The 17253-nt window shown below is 34.9% G+C and overlaps 1 protein-coding gene across 1 annotated transcript in view; it reads left to right on the forward strand.

Annotated features, from left to right (window-relative positions):
* ATRX (ATRX chromatin remodeler) overlaps positions 1-17253 on the forward strand; it is a 193547-nt gene that overhangs the window by 78378 nt on the left and 97916 nt on the right. The window contains 2 exon segments of the mRNA XM_036740010.1: positions 440-3471; positions 9428-9497. Of these exon segments, the coding sequence (XP_036595905.1) occupies positions 440-3471; positions 9428-9497 (3102 nt within the window).

A 17253-nucleotide genomic window follows, 5' to 3' on the forward strand; every position in this document is an offset into this window, starting at 1 on the left:
GACCTAGTAGACTTTGTTGGGGTAATTAAACGCATAAATAATACGGGGATAAAGAGGCTTATTCTAAAACAACTTCACACATTTCAAGAAAGGGAGAATATAGTCCCAGTTCCCCCACCAAATGATGAACTTCATGTGCTAACTTGCTAAGTGTAAATTCACTGTAGTTGGGGCCGCTACGTGGCGAAGTGAGTAGAGCACCGGCCCTAGAGTCAGGAGGACCTGAGTTCAAATCCGACCTCAGACACTTGACACATGTACTAGCTGTGTGACCTTGGGCAAGTCACTTAACCCCAATTGCCCCTCCCCCCCCATTCACTCTAGTAGATAAGCTAAGTTGTTTTAATCTTTGCTCTGAATTACTCTTTTATTGTAAGTTTAAATTGATTTTCCAGTAGTGCAATTAGGAGTAACATTTTACTCTTTTTAAAAATTCCAGATGGTGTGCAGAAGGTGGAAACTTGATTTGTTGTGACTTCTGCCATAATGCTTTCTGCAAAAAGTGCATTTTGCGCAACTTAGGTCGAAAGGAGTTGTCTGCAATAATGGATGAAAACAACCAATGGTATTGCTATATTTGCCGCCCAGAGCCTTTGTTGGACTTGGTCACTGCATGTGACAGTGTATTTGAGAATTTAGAACAGTTGTTGCAACAAAACAAAAAGAAGATAAGAGTTGAAAGTGAGAAGAGTAATAAAATATTTGAACATGCACAGAGATTTTCTCCAAAGAAAAGTGTTTCAAATTGTAATGGAGAAGAAAAGAAATTAGATGATGCTTATTCTGGATCTGTAACTTACTCTTTTACTGCACTAATGGTGCCAAAAGACATGGTTAAAAAGACAAAAAAGCTGGTTGAGACCACTGCAAACATGAACGCTAGTTTTGCAAGATTTTTGAAGCAGACCTCTGAAAATTCAGATATAAGCTCAGTGGTAAAGTTACGTCAACTTAAAGCTTTTAAATCTGTGCTGAATGACATCAAAAAGGTTCATCTTGCATTAGAAGACGGTCTGAATGTGGAGATTCGTGCTTTGGATGCTTTAAACAAAGAGACTGTTACCAAAGAGCATAAAGCTGAAGGTGTTAAACCAGAAAGTGAAGTTACAAAATTAGAAACATACTGTGAGTCTAAAAAGAAGGACTTTTCAAAATGTGATACTAAATTATCAGTGAAACGAGTTGATAGTGAAATTGTTGGTCAAAGTCTTCCAGTGGTGGGGCAACCAGTACATAAAAGTACTAGTGCTGAAGATAAGAAATCTAATAGAAAAGAACCTCACTTTGAGCCTGCCAACACTTCTGAAGCCTTAGACATGGATATTGTATCTGTTCCTTCTTCAGTCCCTGAAGATATTTTTGAGAATCTTGAAGCTGCTATGGAAGTTCAGGGTCCATCTGACCACCAGCGGGATGGCAGTAGTGCAGCAGATCGAGATGTAGAGAATTCTGTAAAATCAAATGTGACTTCAAAAGACCACAAAGGAGGTACCAAATTCAAAATATCAGCTAAGGTAACAAAAGAATTGTATGTTAAACTCACTCCTGTTTCCCTTTCTGATTCTCCAGTAAAAGCTGCTGATTGTCAGGAGGCAACACAAGAAAAAGAAGAAAACAAAAGTTCTGGTCTTACTCCTAAGATAGAGAACCGTAGCTCTCGAAAGGAAAGAAGTGATGATGATCTTGTTGAAAGTGACATTCCATTAGTTTCAGAAGAAGCTGACCTTCGAAGGTCTCCACGTGTTAAGACTACCCCTCTAAGGCGACAGACTGAAGCCAACCCTGTGTCGTCCAATTCAGAAGAAGAAAGTAATGATGGATATAATGAGAAACGTAAAAGAAAGTCATTAGTGCAATCAGCAAAAAAGGATAAACGGACTTCTTCTGATAGTGCCATCGACAGTCCTAAACCTAATAAGGTGCCTAAATGTAAACCATTGGACACTGTTGCTCCAAGTTCAGATTCTGACGAAATGCCTACAGTTCTCAAGGAAGTATCTATGTTGAGTCACAGTTCTTCAGATACTGAACATAATGAAACAAATGAAAATGTTCCAAAGAAGTCTCTGTATGATTTAAAGACTCAAACATCCAAAGGTGACAAAGGAAAGAGAAAAAGAAAAAACTCCACTTCAGGTTCTGATTTTGATACAAAGAAAGGCAAAGATGTTAAAAGCTTCATAGGTTCTAAAAAGAAACGCCAAAACCATTCAGATTCTTCCAATTATGACTCTGAATTAGAAAGAGAGATAAAAACTATGAGTAAAATTGCAGCTGCCAAAAAACCCCAAACAAGACATTCAAAGAAAGAGGACTATGATTCTTCTGAAGATGAAATACAAATCAGAAAAGGAATGGGCAAGCAAAAGAAGAAAGATTCTAAGTCTGTAATAAATGAATCATCTGATGATGATGGAGAAGACAGACAAAAGAGTTCTTGCTTTTCAGAAGATACTGTTGATAAAGAAAAGATCAACATGGAAGTAGGAAATCAGATATCTAAGAAAGATGCATCGACATCAGCTGATGCTAACAAATGTTTCGTGAAAGAAGAGCCTTGTACTTCTTCTGAAGGCAATACGGAGGCAGAAGCTACTGAAAAAAGTAGCCGCCTGAAAATCAGACCTTTCAAGCTGGCTCTGGAGATGTTTGATGATGTTGCTGAGAAGTCCTCACAAAAAGAGGAAAGTGGTGAATCTTCTGAAGATGATAAGAAACAGAAAAAAAGAATTGAAGCAAAAGAAAAGAAAACTGCAAACACGAAGGAGATTTCCCACCAGAAGGATGAGACATCATCTGATGGTACTGAAAAATTACTTGAGAAAGAAGACAGTTCCCATTTGCCTGATCTTGATCAGAATAAGCAAGGTTCAACTGAAGTGGAAAAGAAAAGTAAAAAATTAAGAGAGAAAAGTTCTAAAAAGAAGGAAGAATTGTCTGATGATCCTGAAAAGTTACCAGGGAAAGGAGAAAGTGGTGATTTTTCTGAAGGTAAAAAAGGAGTATCTGCTAAGGAAAAGAAAAAGGAACACTTAGGGGAGAAAAGTTCAAAGACTGTTCAAGATGGTTCATCTTCTGACGTTGAAAAGAGTCTCACAAAAGAAGAGTGCTGTGATTCTTCTGATGAGAAGAGAAGGAAAAGGATAGAGTCTCGGGAAAGGAGAAACCTAAGTACAAAAAGAAGTTTCACGATAAAACAAAGTGGTTCATCTTCTTCTGATGCTGAGGAGATGTATTCTGAGGACAGTAAACGAAGGAAGAAACTATCCCTGGCCAAGAGTAAGAAAAAAGAAAATGTAAAAGACAAGAAGAAAAAGTCCCCCAGAAGAAGTGCTAAAAAGCAGCAAGAAATTGTGAGTTCTTCTTCTGATGAAATGGGAGATGATGACCAGAATTCCACAGGCGAGGGGAGCAGTGATGAGCAGAAAATTAAGCCAGTGACGGAAAATCCTGCAATTTGCCACTCTTCAGGTGTGGAAAAGATAGATTTTTAAAATATTTCTCATTATAATTAAGGCATCTTTTATTATAGTATATTATAATAGTAGTAGATTATTTCTGGTAGCTTGTTTATTTCTACTTACAGCTATTCAGTACTGCAATATAATTTTTCCAGGGGAAGAATTTTTTTCCTTCAAATTTAGGAATGCTTTTTGATACTATATTTTAGAAGAGATTACCAATTTTTCCTTTTGCTGCACAAAAGGTATTTGTGACTCTGCTGTTGTCTGTCACAGAATCAAGTGCATTAGGCTAAATAAGTTCATTTCTCTTATGTTTAATGCCTGCTGTGAATAATCGTGAGCTCCTTGAGGGTAGGTACTCTTTGATTTTTGTCTTATGTTTATAGTCCCAGTGCTTTTACACATAATATGGGCATTTAATGGCTGCTTTTTGAATGGATCAAGTGATTGCTCACAGAAATTTTTAGTGAAACTAAATACACTCAGACCTTTTTGGCGTATGATTATGTCATGGAGATGAGTATGGAAGTTTTCACTTCTGTCAGGGACTTTTTAAAGTGTTAAGATTAACTTAGCATGCCATGAAATCCTTCAAAATAATTTGGTTCAGGTGTACTGATAGCTGTTAAAAATCCATCATCAGTTTCCTGATGACTCAAACAGGTATTTCTGCCTTTAAATAAACAAAGCAAAGAAACTGAGGATATTAGGAGGTCCTTAAAGTTCTTCATTTTCTATTCTTTTCACTTAGGAAGTCCTTAAAAGTTTTTTATTTTCTACTCCTTTCACCTCTCAATCAGATTGGAATACCAGTCTAATTTAGGTTTGGACCAATGTGTACGTGATGTATTATTGATGGTTTGGATACCCTTTGCTTCTGTTGTTAAGGCATTCTATAATTAAGAAGCTATATACATGCAGGGTATTCTCTTTTGGCTTTTTCGAGGTTTCACACATAATTGCTATGCTCCTAATTCTGCATTGTTATTTTTATTATTTCCTCCTGAATCTTGGTCTTTAAGATAGCTAATCTGATTTTACATGAATTGGTTTGAATATAAATTAGACACTTTTGTAGCCAAAAGTTTGAATTTCTAATAGTTTTGGTGCATATTGTGCTCCTCAACTGATGGCTGTTTAGTTTGAATTCATTCTTTTGACATTCGTTTAAACCTCTTGTTTCATAATGAGCAATTGTTTAGGACATGGTATCCAATTGCATAATAAGCCATCACCCCAATTAGCTCTTCATTTTAGGTAATTGTTATCAACTGAGACTTAGGCTATAAGGAAACTTTGTGTTACAATTGTTTTATATTTCATAGCAAAGCTTTGGTTGTATTTTTCCTAATTGGCTACCTAATCTGTGCTAGCCTGTGTATATTAGTGAGTTATCTTGATCCTAATCTGTCTCCTGTCTGGAGGACTTAAAGGCTAATCTATTACAGAGTGTTTCTACTAGGGAGCAGGCTTGTAGATCTGAGCTGTGAAAAGCCTCTGACTTTATTTAGCCTTCCATACTGAAAATAATCTTGGGCATACTCTAACAAACATTTATTAAATGCTTAATATACAAACATTTATTTACTGAGTACTTACCTTGTACAAGACACAGTGCTAGTTTGCCATTTGCTATCCAAAAACAATAATGAAATACTTCTTGCCTGTAAGAATATACATCGAAAATTAAACCATAGGATCATGGATTTCTACCAAGAAGGGACATTTGAGGACATCTTGACCATTCCCATATTCCAGATGAGGAAGCTGAGGCCCAGAGACATTAAATGGTTTGTCGAGGGTGATACAGCTGAACAGTTGCTGACTGACGTAGACTTTAGATTCTAAGAATTAATTTACCAGTCTGCATTTTTCTGGCTTAGAGAAAGCAAAGTTTTAGTATTTGACATCTCAACCCAAGTAGAGTTTGACCACTTTATAGTCTTACAAATGAGAGATAGAGAAGTCCTAGGAGAGGAAGGGTGGCACACATTTAAGTGATTGATAGCCATGGTTTGCAGGTCGAAGTGATAGACTTGTGATTAGAACATTTTAGGAACAAGTAGTGCAAATTGAGGAAGTACTTTACATTTTCCTCACTAGACATAGCATTCCTTCTCTGAGGAACATATTTCTCCATCATTTCTTCAGTTTAACGCTACCTAGTCTTCCCACAGGTCTTTGCAGCATTGTCATGCTCTCTAGAAACACAACAAATATGACAGGCTTAGGATCTTGATTCCACAAAATTCTCATCTTCTAACTCTAAATATAGTTTACCTTAGCCTATGTTTTGAGGAGAAAGAGAACACCAACAACTAGGGGTATATGAGAGGAGACTTCCTGGAGAAGTGTCCCTTCATTTGAGTCTTGGAGAAAGATAAGGATTGAATGCTTTGGTGATGAGGAGGTGTAAGTGCCTTCCAGCAAGAGGTTAAATGTTGAGCTTGCAGAGCAGTACGGTTTGAATGGAGTTTGGAGTGTTCAAAGAGGAGCCAAGGGAAGTAAGTCTAAGGTGGGAAGGAGGTTGGTGCCAAAGTCTTGAGGCTGTTAATATGCCACATTGAGTAGTTAGTATTTTGTTTGTAGCCTCTAAACATTTTTAAGCATGAAAAGGACTTGGTTAGACTATATTTGGAATATTGTGTTCAGCTCTGAGTAGTTTAAGAAATACATTGAGATAGGGCCATGGGAAACCATGTGATATGAGAATCTGTTGAAGGAAATGGGCATGTGCAGCTTCATAAAGAGAAGACTAGGGAGGACTTTAGAAGTATATTCAAGTATTTGGAGGATTGTCATTGGAACAGTGGTTAGACTTGTGCTTGGTCACTGAAGGCAGACCCAATAAGAGTTGGTACAAGTGGCAAGAAAAAGATTAAAAATAAAAAGACTTAACAATTCTATCAGTTCAAAAGTGTGAATGGTCTGCCTTGAAAAGTGTTGGTTCCCTCTCCTTGGAAGTAATTGAGCAGAGGCTGGATGACTACTTGTTATGTATGTTATAGCAAAAATTCCTTTTATTTCTAGGCTTTTCTGGTCTCTCTGATCCCTTCCAATTCTCAGAATTTGGTGATATTGTCCACATGATTGTGGTAGATACTTTAAAGGTGGATTCTAGAAAAGAGAGACTGGATCACTTAGTAGACTATTGTCTATGAGAAGTGATGAATGAGGACCTGAACTAATAATAGCAGGCATTGGGGTACGGTTTTTCCTTATGCAGTGTTTATAAATGCAGACAATTCTTAAAGACATTTCCTTTTACATAAAGGAGTCACAATTGCTGCTATTGAATAGTTCATCTCAAAATGCAGATTTTTGTATAAATTAAAAGTTTTTTATAGCCTATTCTATAGAATTATCTCTTTATTGTGTATTTTTCATTTCAAGGACATTATTAGCAATTATCTTAAAGATACATTCCTATGTGCCTTATCTTGGCGTAACCTCTTTGTTTTTGGATCTGTAGCATGTATTGATGTTGGAAATAATTTATTTAGGAAGAGTTGATACTCTGCCTATCTTAAAAGAGCTTCAGCAGGAGACATTTCATATGAGTTGGCTAAGATTCAGGGGGATTGTTTTATCTTTGTCTCTTCACATTTAGCCAATTTCCATTTTTTTTTTTTATATCACCTATAGATGGGGAAAAGATTCGAGGTTTCTAGATTTGGAATTTTTGCTGTTGGTATACATTGCTGTAAGAGAGGTATAGCACATGGGGGAAGATGAGAATAAGAAAAATTCCTTAGGAAAACTTGTTGGGGAAAATTTTTGATGTAAAATGTTTTTTAATGTAAAAAATCTATTGTCTTTGATCAAGTTCTCCATCTGCCAACTAGTCTGAAAGTGAATTATTAACTCTTTTGTTCCTCTAAACATTCGTAGCCATTTTGGTCTGTTCATTTAAAACTTTTGATAACATTGTATTTTTCAAAAGGATATTGATACTTTTGTTTTTCTATCTCTCTCATGGAAAGTTAAGTAAGTAGATAGGAAGGCAATCTCCACAACACAAAAACAGTGTAAATGAAAAAAAAACCAACTATAAAATATCAGAAAGTAAATGTTGAGAAATTCAAAAAAACTATGCTTGGCCTCAAAGAAAAAAATGAAAAAAGATATCTCCTACTGCTCCTTTGAAGATGTTGTGGTCTGCAGATTTGGAACATTGCATTTAATGTCAATGTTTTTGTGTATGGTTTTACTGAATTCTTCCACCTTCCTTTTTTTTTTTCCTTCCCTTTTTGTTATAAGGGATGATTCTTGAGGCAAACGGGAGGAGTTTGGGGAAATGGTAATGTTAAAAGAAAAGATTAGTAAAAAAAAACCTAAGGTTTTGTTTTAAAATTGTTATTGACATCTTTAATTTTTGTATCTCTTTTATTTCTGAATATATTACTTCTTCTTTTTTCTTTAAATCATACCTTGTAACAAGAAATAAAAAGAAAAAGGGGACGTGCGTGAATTTCAGCAGTCAGTACCCTACCTGTATTTGGCAGTATATGCAATGTTATACTTCCATAGTCAATTTTTTAAAAATTGTTATTTTAGTAAGAGCTTGTTTATCCATTGGTCAGCCATCTTACATATGCAGAACAGAGCCAAGTTTGTAGAAGTTAAAAAAAATTAAAAATTGGGACAACCAAAATCACTGTGGCAAAACTGATCTGCTTTCCAACATAGGAGAGAGGCTTTTAAGCATTTACTTACCACATTTTGATTCTTGCTCTCATTATCTTGGTTTTCTTTTTTCTCAGTGCATGGCAGAATGGATGAATAATGTTTAACTAGAATATGTGGTTGATATCTTTCATTGTTCTTTAGGTCATAATTGTGGGTGTGCTGCCCTTTGGGCAACAATTCCTTTCTACCTTGGATAAGGTGCCTTGGGCCTGGCGTTTTGTTGACATAATTTAGAGAATCCAGGGAAATTTACACACCAGAAATAGAACTTGATTGTACACGTTTTTTAAAACACATTTGAAAATGAGAGCTGCTACAGGTGAGGACGCTAGAAGAAGAAATGACAGTTAAGTAAGAGTTAAGTAAGAAATGACAGAATTATAAAAAGGAAATATAAGAACTATGTAATGAAGCACAAGAGACTACCTGGGGTAGCTTTAGGGCCTGCTAGCCTCACACTCCCAGATAGCCCCCTAGGAAGAACATGACTGTCATGCAGCAGTTGAATAATTGATAGGCCTCTTGTTGAACTTTAGGCATCAGGAAAAAGCTAACTTATGCTCATTGTACTCTGAGAAGTAAAAAAAAGCAGCTAGGAAAATTAATAAAATATTTCTAGAGAAATTTCATTAAAATTATTAATATTAAATATTTTCAGTCCTTAACTCTAAATGCATGCTGTATATTTGTTTGCCAAAAATTTGTAGAATATTGGAGTGCTAGTTCAACAGTTTATTTCCCAGAGAAGGATCTACTTACATGAAATTTCCTCATTTTTGACAGTTAAAGGATAGAGATACTACTTTTAAAGGATAGAGATAGTACTTTGTTTCAACAGTCATATTGCCCTCAGAGATGTTAGCCTTGATAAAGAACTTGTGTAGTTGTAAAACTCACGTAGCATTATTAATGGGCTAGAGGGTGGGCAGTTCCTAGGGAGTGGGCCTTGCAGTCAAAAAGGCCAGCAAATCACATAACATTTCACCTGGAATTTTGTCATCTGTAAAACGATGCAGCAGAGTGAATGAGTGGAGTGGCCTCTGAGGTCCCTTATATCTCCATCTCCTGTCTCTGATCCTATGATTGAAGAACGTCCTGATGATATGTTTCTTCTTCCCACTGGTTAATGGACAGCAGTCTATCTTTTGTCCCAAAAAAAAAGGCTGAGTAAAATCTTGTGTCTCTTTGGCTTGCTTTGTTACTTGTATTTCACATAGATTTGCTCTTGTGCATGCTTTTGATAATTATGCAATTTCTGTTCCCTCTTTCTAAAGGTGAAGAAGCTGACAGAGCAGGTCCTGTCACCTTGGATGATGATGAAGATGAAGATGATCCTGAGAATAGGTATGGTTCCAACTCTAAGGACCTTAAAAACATTATAATACACCTTAGGCATGGGCGCAAAGGAGAGCAACGGAGCAGCAAGCAGGGTGTCAAAACCAGTTCGGCCATCCCACAATCTTCATGCAAGTTTGAAATCAAGGCTGAAAAGGGAACACAGAGAAAATAAGTATTTAGAAGCATTAACACACCTTACATAGGGTGTGTTATAAACACACTGTAGCACTTTTTGCGTTTCTGTTCCCATGTATTATCTGATAAATTGAATGAGAATTACTTAATCCTTGTAGTTAGACAATGTCCATGATAACTGTGAATCACAAGGCCCTAAATAGGTGCCATCACCCTCATTTGTCATTAATCTCTGCTTTATACCTACTCTCAGTTCTGGTGGTGCTATTTTTTTTAAAAGCTTTGGCTTTTAGAGACCAAAAATGCACAAATTTATAACATAGGAATATTTTGAAGCTAAATTTCAATTCCTACACAGATATATGACCTCAGTATATATAGGATGATTGAATATTCTTTTGAAAATAGTTTTTAATTAAATTGTAGTAGATACAATATTAACTTGTAATTGAAATAAGCCAGGTTGGTTTATCAAATGAATCCCTGGTGTACAAGATAAAATCACTAGTAAAATAAGATATACTCAATATTCACACAGTATTACAACTCATGGTTGGTTTCTTTTCTTTAACATTTATAAAGCCAAGCCTAAGTGTCCATAGCAGAAAAGATACTAACTACATAGTGAGAGAGGCAGAGAGTGTAGTCTATTGGAAAGAGGAGGATCTGGAAACCTTTGCAGGCTTGAATAGGTTTCCTCAACCATCTGAGACTTAGTTTCTCATCTGAGAAATGAAGGGATTAACCTAAATAATTCTTAATGTCCCTTCCAGCTTTAGATTGTTATTCTTTGTGTTAACCATAGTAAAAGTGTAGCATGTTAAATGAAGTTTGTAGTAAGATAGGTTTTCATATTTCAAGGAGATGAGAAAAGTATATGCAATATTTTATATCATCTTATTGTCAGAAACTGACATTTTGCAGTTAAGTATATGTGAAGGCCACTTATATTGTAGATGGACTTTACATTTACTAATGCCATCTCCTTTTTTTTTTGCTTCAGAACCTTATTAATTTTAGCATAGAGCACAGTCTCCATTCTATATAATAATAGGTAGTTTTCTTATCAAAACAAAGGCTTTTATTTTGCACCTTAAAGAGTAATTAATCAGCATCAAATGCTGCCAGTCTTTGTTTTTTTTTTTAATTAAATATTTAAACAGACATACTGCTATTTTAAGATGAGGAAAAAGGAAATTCAGGGATTTTACAATATAGGATTTTAGCCACAATATTCACGCCACCGAAATTGCTTTAATTCTTTTTCACTTTAATGTTTACTGCCTCTCCTTTTCCTGGAGAGCACAACTGTAAAGTCTTAGCCTCCACATGTTAAATCAACACTCACACCATACAAACATGTCTGTGTATCTATGCACACCCACCTTATCTAAACACACACTTTTAAAGATGCAGAAGAGGTTTTTCCCCCTCATTTAATTTTGACTTTTCTAATTTTTTAATTAATCACAAAATCAACTTTCCTTGCGGTCCTCGTTTTTAAATATTTATTCTAGCCTGGTCCAGCTTTATTTTATTTTTTGTACTTGAAAACTTAAAGTGCTCTGATTCTCCCCTTTCTTTCTGTAATTGGCAAGTACTTAAGATGAACTACCACTGCATGTCAGATAGTGCTTAATGAAATTGCAACTGTTTGGGTTTTGGGGTTTTTCAAATCAGAATTGAATATTTTGTTATGTTCTTGGTTATGCAATCTATACGTAACTTAAACTGTTCTCATATGGTAGTCAAGAACCTTCTTGATTTACACCATGCCAAAGAGGGCACCTTGTGCCCACCAGTGTTTTGTTTGTACTGTGGGTACTCGAGTATCAAACTGCACACCTCTACTGTAGACTTTGTGTTTAGGCACATCTGCATATGTACTGAATGATTATAAACATTTGTTTTACAGATTTTAATTGAATTTTTGAAAGTATATTTTCCAGTTTGCTATTTTGAGTGAGTCATAACATAAGACAGTGCTGTATGCTTTTTTTATTTGCTGTATTTATTTTTTTTCATTATTTCTGCTTCTGGTTTTTTTTAGCAGTATTGTACTATGTTCCAAGTGTTTATGTTTATTAAGAGGTAAATAGTGTATTAATGCAGAATGCCTAAGTATTTGTTGGATGCAATAAATTTTTGTAAAACATTTTTCTCGTTCAAGCATTTAATTTTAAATTTTAATGGCTCATTTAAGGGTTGAATTATGGTAAAGAGGTGTCGTCTAATTTGTAGATAAAGAACTTTGGTAGATCACTCTTACAAAATCAGGTGAACTTTTGTCTAACTTGTGATAGCATCGTGTAGTGAAAGGAGTGTTGCACTAGGAATCATGAGACCTGGGATTCCAGTCCCAATGTAAAGGGTTTGAGCTAGATTATCTCCAAGGTCCCTTTCAACTCTAATAACGTATGGTTCTCTTGATTGAAAATGTGTTTGTTTCCTTATCCATATTATTTTACTAGACAGATCTTTCCAACTTTAAAAATGAGCAATTTCTAATGCTTAGAGATAGTAAAGAAAATACCACATTTTAATTAGATTTATGATTTTATTAGTAACCTTAAATAGATGACTTTATAGTTTAAAATATATTGTTTTGGTTACATTGCATTAGTAGATAGGGACAATTTATTTGTCATAGTGAAATATAACATTTACTCACTTTAAATGCATACAACTGAAATGTTTGCAGAAGAAAGGTACAGTAGTGTCTTCACCTAAGGTTATATGATCAATATTCTCTATTGTACTTATTTCAAAATATCATTTTAATGTTAGATCAGATTTTATCCATTGAATCTAACCAGAGAATTGTGATTTGCTACTACATGATTTCACTTATTGTGCTTTTAATCCACCAAAAAAAAGCCACCGTTTGGAACATTTCATTCCATATTTCTCATTAGTTTGAGATTTGTTTTGGTATTTTGATTCCTGTTAAAATTTTTGACTGAGATATTCATATTCTTCTTTTATTGAGAGTTGAATTATCTTCGCCAACTTACTTCTGTTTTGAATATGAACTCTGAATATCAAATGTGATCAAATTTTTTTATTTTTTTTTTAATTTTTTTTTTTTAGTGAAACCTCAATGCAATTGGCCTCAGTTAAAGAGAATTTAAGTCCCTACTGCATGTTTCCCCCCATGAACTATGCTTTACTGGGTTGTTTCTCTTTTTTATTTGTCAGAAATCAAAAACATTATGAAGATTGTCAGGAAAATGTTTTACACAAATCATATCATTTATTTCATTTTAATATTGTATGCCTCAGGTTGTTTTTTTTAAGTTGCTAACATATTACAAGCTAGTATTTTGAAAATCAAATTGATTATTCCTGAGGAAATTTTTAAAAAATATTTTTCTACTTAAAGTTGTTAAGTGGGTAAATCTGATCACAATTTCTGTGAGGTTGAGAGAGATTAGAAACTGTTATTAAATGTAGAACTTTGCAGAAATTGATAAAAGAAATTGCTCAGAGTTAGGAGTTAATGGTTATATTGGGAATTGCCTTGAGTCCTCTGAATTCCCAGTGAGTGCTCTGTGAAACAGCACTTACTCCTTTCCAGCCAGAGAACTTGAAATTGATTATTTTGTGACATTAGTTGTAGTTTTATTTTGTTTTTTAAATTGGTAGCAGTTTTCATATTTTGGGATAAGAAAGGGCTTCTGATGATTGTCCCATACTCAGTGGCCCCAGCAGTACTTTGTGAAGACATTGGATTCTCCTGGAATTGTTCATTTTAATGAAGATATTTTGCTAAATGTGCATCTGATTTTCATAAACATTAAAGACGTGAGTAAATCTAAAATCCCTTAAATAGTACAATTGTTGAGCTTCCCCTTTGGATATACTACCAGGTATTCACACTCTCTATACACTTGGTTAATCTGTAGTCGTTTATGAAGGGCACCATTTTTTTTCCCTTCCTGAAAATTATTCATGGTGTGGTCTTAGTCATTTTTATCTGTCAAATCTGCCTTGTTTCCCTGTTTAATGTACTTACATTACTTAATGTAATGTAGTAAATCTACATTTACTCCTCTGTGAGTAAAATTTTTGAGTACTTGGCCTATTTTTAGAATGACAAAATCAAGATTTCTTAAAATAGGCTCTGATTCTTTAAGATTCAGGTAAGTATCTGGTTAACTATTCTTTAAATTCAGGAGGTCCCAGTCAGTAGATGGTATATAGCAAGCACAGTGTGACATATAGTAGGCAGTTAATAAATGTTGATTGGTCCAAACCTCCCAGTGCCCACACCCTTTTTCTTCTTGTGACAGGAAAGTAACTGGCTACTTACTACTCTTTTTCTGATTGATTCAGACATCCCACTGTTAGCATAGTCCTCCCTCCTCTGCCTAACTCAGTGTTTTCAGAAAAATTTAAAAAGTTTGGAAATTCCTGGTATAATGAAGTTATCTATTACTCTGAAGATCGTGTATTTTGTTGCATTCTTTATCTTAAACCTCAACCTTGCAAAATGAAATATGGAATTTGGCTAAATTAGATCTTAATTTTTATTTGTCAGTAATCACTGTCCAGGTAAAGGTTAGTGATCTCTTCTTTAATTTGATTTAGCCACGTTTCTTGATTTGGTCTCCGTAGTTTAATGTGATTTTACCTTTTTAAAACTAATCATTCCAATATTTGGGAGTACATACATATCACTTTTTTGAGATATATCAAATATGAGAAATACTGAGTATAACTTATTAGCAACTGGATACTTGAAAATATCAGATCCTCTCATTTTGAATATGACTCATTACTTTTTTCCACTCATAGTTTTTTGTCTTAGTCATTTGATAATTGTTTTCCCAGTGCTCTTTCTTGAAAATAAGGAAAACACAATTAAAAGCCTTGTCGATTATTACATACAATATTGCGGAACAATTAGTTTTTCCAAGTAGTTTCAAATGGTGATCTATCAAATTAAATTTAGCAAGGGATCTTATTATCTTTATTGACTTTAGGGGAAAAAAAGTTCAGTAACCCTGTTTTTAAAAGAAAAACTTGTCAAATATTTTAGAATACTCGTAAGTGGATATGACCAAACCATAATACATTTTTGTGGCTTCAAGACTTGGACTTCTAAAACTTAAGAAAGAGCAGTATATAGGCCATTTATTGAATTCTCTTATTGGCATTGAATCTATTGGTTTTTGATTTTGCGAAGTCTTATCTTAGGTTTCTGGCAGGAACTACATTATATAATAAAGGCAATGAGCTCCCTTATACCAGTGATGTTGAAATAATAATCATCCAACCATGAAGTTGGTTGGACACTTTCAGTTAACATTGCATATAGCATGGGATTGGTAACACAGGTTATAAAATTCAGTGCTTTTGATCTCTAAGTAGTTCCATGGGAATCTTCATCAGCTCCCATCTTTATGCAAGTGACTCCCAGATTTCTGTATTCAGCTCTTTTTCATGAGCTCCAGTTCCATATCACCATCTGTCTTTGGACATTTTCAACTAGATATCCCACAACCATCTCAAACTCTATGTGTCCACAATAGAATTCATTATCACACACCACCACCCCGCATTGTGCCCCTCAACACACACCTCTTCCAAATTTCTTACTTCTCTTGACAGCACCACCATCTTTCCTGTCATCTAAGTTCTCAAGCTTTGAATTCTCTTAAACCCTTTACTCTTCTTCATACCATCTATCCAGTTATTTTCCAAATCTTGTCAATTCTGCCTTGCCAACATCATTCACATTCATGTCCAGCTCTCCACCCACTTTGCAGTCACCCTAATACAGGTTCCTATCACCTTTGTTGTGGATTATTACAATAGTTTCCCAATTGGATTCCCTTCTTCCAAGGACTCTTATCTCCATTCCATCCTTCACTTAGGTGCCAAAGTGATATTCCTAAAGTACAAATTAAAACTGATGTTTTCCAGCTCATTAAACTCCAGTGACTTCCTATTACCTCCAGGATCAAATGCAAACTTCTGTGTTTGGCCTTTAACTCCCTTAATAACCTGGATCCAGTGTAACTTTCCAGCCTTATTTGTACCCTCTGTACACATTATGGTTTAGCCAAACTTGCCTTCTAGGTGTGCCTCATTCATGACATTCTGTCTCCAATCCCCATGGCTTTGACCATTGTGTCCCCCATTTCTAGAATGTACTTTTTAATCCCTTCTACCTTTTTGAATCCCTAGTTACCTCCAATCCTCAGTTCAAGCTTTATTAAGTGAAACCTTTCCAGATTTTCCTTCTCCTTGTTCCCTTCTCCTGCTAGTGTTTCCCCTGAAATTGCTCTGTTTTGTGTATGTACTTATGTATACGTGTCTCCCGAGACAGAATGTAAGCTCCTTGAGGTCAGAGATTATTTCATTCTTTTCTTTGTGTCCCCAGTACCTAGCACAGTATCCAGCACATAATAGGCATTTGAAATTACACTCTGCTGTTTGAAAGGTATGTGAAGATAGCTCTATTCTTGCAGATTTATTTTTCCTACTAGTAGAATTTTGACTTAGATAACCTGTATTATATACCATGATGTATATAATACATATATTTTTAGGTTCCATGTGCCTTTTGATAGGAAATACTATAGTCAAGATTACTATAACTTCCAAAACCAAAATTTTGTATTTTAACTGCAAAGTTTCTATACTATGGTTGGGATGTGAAACTATGGAAAGCAATCTTTTTTTTTTTTTAATTCTCAATAGCTATGTGATTATTAAAGTGAAATTACTTGAGCTTCCAAAAAAAGTAATTTCTACTTAGTGCTTCACTTCAATCTTGTTTTCAGTACTTCTTCAAAGAACTAGATTTTAGGCTTAGCTAGTGCCAACTAGTACACTGATTTGGGAATGGAACACTGGTTTAAATGTTGTAGAACTTTGAAACATATATTTTATTTTTCAAATTTAGAAATCAAGACTGAGCCACCTTACTTATGAATGCATTGTTGCTCCTGAACTGGTTTCACATCCTTAACTGTTTCCTTGACTATAGCAGATCTCTATGTCTTCTAGAAAAGACACTATTTGGTTAGAAGTGTGATATAGTGGGACAAGCCCAAGATTGGGAGTTAAAAGAACTTCCACTACTGACTTATGTATGTCACTTCCCCCCATGGGCCGCAGTTTCTTCCTCTGTTAAGGGGGTTGGACTAGATGATCTGTAAGATCCTTAATTAGCCGTGAAATTTTATAACACTCAGTTTCGACTTTTTCATCTAAAGTTACCAAGAGGCAAATGATCATTCCTTTTCTCATTCTTCTGCCAGTATTGTTGACATTTAAGATTCTCAGAGTTTTAACTTATCCTATGGACTTTTTTTGTTTGTTTTAGTTTTCCTGATGGTTATTTAAGTGTATAACAGCAACCATCCGTCATTTACTTTCTGTTTTAGATCAAAATCTCTTGCTGGCCTTCCTATCTTTTCCCCATTGCTTGATAGTTTTTGTTTTGTTTGCCTCAGTTCTTTCATGTCGTTCTATTTTTTCTTTAATTTCAATGAGGCGGTTATGTTATGGTATTACTTTTCCTAGTGTTCTACTTGTACTTTATGTACATACTTTTTCATTTCACTTCATGTTTGTTTTTGGGGGGAATGGGCTGTTGTCTCTCCTCCCTACCCCA

This window comes from Trichosurus vulpecula, chromosome X (genome assembly GCF_011100635.1).
Source record: "Trichosurus vulpecula isolate mTriVul1 chromosome X, mTriVul1.pri, whole genome shotgun sequence".
In the NCBI taxonomy this organism is placed as follows: Eukaryota; Metazoa; Chordata; class Mammalia; order Diprotodontia; family Phalangeridae; genus Trichosurus; species Trichosurus vulpecula.